At 45.3% G+C, this 4,543-nt stretch overlaps 1 protein-coding gene across 1 annotated transcript; it reads right to left on the bottom strand.

The window, feature by feature from the left end:
• Nucleotides 1-3,527: 3,527 nt before the first annotated feature.
• LOC119449123 (uncharacterized) lies at nucleotides 3,528-4,151 on the bottom strand. The gene has a single exon (XM_037712308.1). It carries the CDS (start codon nucleotides 4,149-4,151, stop codon nucleotides 3,528-3,530), a length of 624 nt encoding a protein of 207 aa, XP_037568236.1.
• Between the last annotated feature and the right edge of the window lie 392 nt (nucleotides 4,152-4,543).

Below are 4,543 nucleotides of genomic sequence, written 5' to 3'. Positions count from 1 at the left end.
AAGGCCAGTAACGGGTGCGTTGAGGTATCTGTGTTTACAAGCTCCTGCATGATAGCATCTTCGTTGCCATAACATTGACCATATTTACTCGTGTGAGGCCCACACTTCTTTTTTTCCATTTCATTTTACGGAGTGTGGGCCTTACACGAGGCAGGCTTAAGGCTGCTCACTGAAGCCTTGAGCTGGGCTCGGACTGCCATGCAAAATAATACAACCCCTGACAGCCAATTGTGGACACTTTTCCAATCATCCTTGTCGCTTTTTCTTCCCTTGTCGTTTGACGAGCTTGTGCACCATGTTGCTCTGCGTATAAAATCACCTGGAGCTTAAAGGCTGCATTATATGCAGTCGGGTACTTCACCAGTGGAACATGCCGCAAAAGCCGATGCAGGCAGGCAGCGTGCTGCAGCACAGCCATTACAATTGACGTGCACTGGCTCTATGCCATGTGATCCAATGGTGTAGGCACCAGGCGGCCGTCGTAAGGCGCCAGTGGCATGCCAGCGGATGTGCTGGCGAACAGCGCCACGAACGGCAGCTGTCGGAGCATTGGCATGTGAAGCAGACGACGAGACGAAGGCGCTCGGTGCTTCCAGTGATTTCGCACTACGGGTTTTAAGGGCTGACGTACCGGAAAACGCATTTCAGTGTGTCTGCTTTTGAGAAAGGTCGTCACTTGTATGAGGCAGATCACATTCGTGGCATCAGGTAGTTTATAAAGCAGAAAACGAGCACAAATTGCTGTGCAAATGCACCACGCAAACGGAGTTCACCACGGCAAGCTAAGACGTGGAACTCCAGCAGTTATATTCCAGATGTTATTTCGCTGTGCGCGTTAACATTGTTGCGTATTTAATCATGTAAATAGGTGAAGAACACAAAAATTATGGACAAAAAAAAGAAGACGTATGTCTCTCTTTTTCTGTTTCTTGAGCTGCTTTGCCGACCGCACATGTGTCAGCGAGTTCCCGTTCTCTGTCCGTTGTAGTTCTTTTATCTTTGCAATACGTCCCCATTATTAATGCCTTATAAACTAGCCTAATCTTCAGTCACTGCCCATTTTACATAGCTTAGCATGATGGGAGCCATCGGTGGCGGTGACTGTGAACACGCCGCTGCGTTTGCGTTCACAGTCGATGCACGGCAAGCAGTCATGTCCCAGACGCGTAAATTGAAAATCTAGAAGGCACAGCACCTAGCAACCGAGGTTGAACGCAATTGGCTGAAACGCCCAACCGACGCCGCGAGACCCCTCCTTGGCAACCGCTGTGTGTTCGCTGCGCCGCCTAAAGCCTGCTTCACTTGGTGCCGAACACATCGCGGGATTTTCCATTTAACTTATTTATTTTGCTTTATTCATTTAGCTATTTATTTATAAGTGATGGGCTCAAAATCAAGCTTTTTATTCAAGGTGCTGATTGTACGCACTTTTGCGTGCCTTTCCATTGTTCTCACGAGCTGCGAGTTGTAAATACTATGCAGTGGTGTCCCTCACGAGAAGGCATGGTGTTTGGATGTCTCAGTTTTTTGGTTTGTAGCTTACTAGTTGGTTCTTTATTCTATGGTACTAGCAACTCGCGATATATGGCAACACCACAGTTCTAGGGCGGCACACTTTTACGGACGGAGCAATTAAAAAAAAAACATGCAACTAAAGGTCAAATGACTGTGTCAAGGGGATATGACAGCGTAATATCCAACGTTTCAACGTCACGCAATACGCGTGGCCATTTAGTTGGTCTGTTGGATTCAGCTTTCACGCGTTACGCTGCCAGACCCGACTGCTTATCAAGCTCGCAAAGCGAACGTGCAAACTATATATTGTAATGAATTTTCCACAATAGCATATTCAACTTTGACTAGGAATAAAGGCAGTCGTCGATTTGTTTTCCAAGCGTCAATGCGCGATAAACATCATTTAAACAGTTTTCTCTCTTTTTTTCTGATGTATCATTTTTCTCCTGCACAGAAACGAATAAACCTTCAATGTGTTGCAGACTTTGTATCCTTAGTGTACCTGTACTCGTATTAACCCTCACTTTAAAAGGTAATTGCATATTGCACTTACTTCAGTGCATTCAATTTCTTTTTATTCCAGTCGTAACATATTTCAGTATTTTAAGAAACTACTTCGTCATAAACAATTTCTTTGCTTCAATCTCTCTGTCCCTCATGTAAAACACATGTAGCAATGTGGAAAGCAGAGAACCCCTTGTTTTTACAATACTAGATAACACATAAAACAAAGGCAAATCAAAGTCTTGCAGTGAAGTCAGCCGGTTGCATCCCTTCCTGCAAATGACATCCACAGCTAATCAAGTGTGCAGACATATCACAAGGCATAGGCTGTGCCCAACGAGAAGCAAAGTTCATTATGCGTTATTACGTATTACTCCATAAACTTGCATAATCGCATCCTGCCATAACTGAATCTATTATTTAAGTGTAATGGAATTTGCAAGATATGCACAGACAATTTGTCATTTGTGTATGTCACAGACCCCGTGAACGAGGCGCAGACGCCGGACCAAATTCCAAAGCCGACTTATCAGCTTCCGAAAATAATCCCACGAAAGCAAGGACAATGAAGAGTGGGCCCTCTGGTGTGCCAGCGATTGCCGGTTGCTGTCCAAAGACCGAGTCAGAGCCCAGAGTTGTCAAAACACAACAAAATATATTCTTCACACAAGGCAGTTACACACACACTTGCACACTTAGGCTAGACACAACACAATACAAATCAGATGGGTATTCACAAAACACAGGAAAAGAACTAACGACAAGCACTAAGAGTCCAACACGTAAAGTACAAAAGGAATAGGAACACTAAGTGTCCAATCGTATTCACCGTGTTGGGTTGGTCTCCTTTACTTTGTTGGGTTGGTCGCTTTACTTTGTTAATGCAAGTGAGAGCTTTGTGTGAAAAGATGACGTTAACTCATCGGTTAGTTAGTACAGCTGCTCCACGCAGGCCGGATTGACAACAGGTGTTCGTCTACAACTTTCGTTTTCGCCGTTTCCGAGGAGATTCACTCATTTCTGGGCATCTCTCAAAACACTGGGCATGTTACTCATTATACCGTGCCGCCAGCAGAGCACCGGATTCAGCTTTCACCAAAACAGCGTGGGCCCGACTTTGGCACTGCGCTGTGGAGAAGCCCGAAGCACTTGGTGCGAGTAACGCATCGTTTTTTACTGATCGAAATGTTCATAAACATTTCTGTAACTTAGAATGCTGGTTTCTGGCAGATCAACGCATAGAACATATTCTAGATTTCTTAATCATCTGTTTCCTGACTGAATTTATGGAACATTTTTGTGAATTCTTGTCCATGATTTATTTCTTCACTACAATGTTTTTTTTTTATTGCGATATTACAATATTACAACAGCAGGCCGACTTTCATGGTTTAGAAAACGAAAACTTTATTTATGGGATCGATGGTCTGGTGGGCACAGGTTTCTTCCTTTGTTGCCTTTCTCGCATCCAGTTACACCCACATGCCAGGTTACACATTCCTGGCAAGTCAAACAAGTTCCTCGATGCCACTTAAGTCTTCATCACTGAAATGAGCACTCGACTCATCGGAGGAGGAGTAGCACGAATCACAAATGCTGAAGACAAGTGGGTCAATTTCACTGTCGACAATCATGTCACGTTCCCACACTTCGGCCTCAACTTGCTCTACATGAGCACAGCAGTTTTGCCAGTTTTCCTGGCTTACAGATGCCAATGCTTCCGGCAGGAGCTTTTCAACTTCAGCCAAAGTGAAACACGTGTTACGTTTTGCGATGTACCCCTTCACTTGGCTCCAAACAAGTTCAATTGGATTGAACTCGCAGTGGTATGGTGGTACACGAAGCACTTCGTGGCCATGGGTAGCCGCCAGAGTGTCGATGCGGTGCACAATGGTGGGTGTGTTGACCTTTCGCGAAAGTTCCAGCAGCTCAGCTCTCACCATGTCCTGTGACCATGGAACGCCTTTCTTTGTGAGCCAAAGCTGAATATCAGCTTTGCGCGTAGACTTGGTAGGTGCTTTTTCAAGAGCTACGCTGTGGTATGGAGCATTGTCCATGGCTACAATGCTATTGGCCGGAATGTTTGGCAAAAGCTTGTCAGTGAACCACTTCTCGAAGTACTTTCCGTCCATCTCAGAGTGGTAGTCAGCGTTGTTCCCCTTTTTTGCTCGGAAGTAGTCAGCAGCTCCTTGGACAAAACCTGTTGCACTGCTCCCAGCATGTACAAGGATCAAACGGCCCCTTTGCCCGAGGGCGCGACCAATCCTGTCGACAGACCTTTCAGGAAAGCATCATGAGCTGACTTCACAGTCTTGTCCTGCCAGACGTATTCCTTCGTGTGCCCTGCATTCACCCACGTTTCATCTAAGTAGATGACGCACCTGTGCAGAGCAAAACAAACGAGTGCACGAGTTAATGCAGACAACTAAACATACCCGCTGTAGCAGCACGAATCTTAGCATGATCATAATCGCAAATATCACACAGGAGAACATGAGACAAAAGAAGTAAAAATATAATTCAT

Source organism: Dermacentor silvarum, chromosome 4, assembly GCF_013339745.2.
Source record: "Dermacentor silvarum isolate Dsil-2018 chromosome 4, BIME_Dsil_1.4, whole genome shotgun sequence".
NCBI classification, from domain to species: domain Eukaryota; kingdom Metazoa; phylum Arthropoda; class Arachnida; order Ixodida; family Ixodidae; genus Dermacentor; species Dermacentor silvarum.
The sequence above is the reverse complement of the archived record's forward strand: the minus strand, read 5'-3'. Positions and strand labels throughout refer to the sequence as shown.

What these genes read in the sequence shown, in the direction of transcription:
- LOC119449123 (XM_037712308.1), bottom strand. Translation starts at nt 4,151, where the DNA reads ATGGACGGAAAGTACTTCGAGAAGTGGTTCACTGACAAGCTTTTGCCA.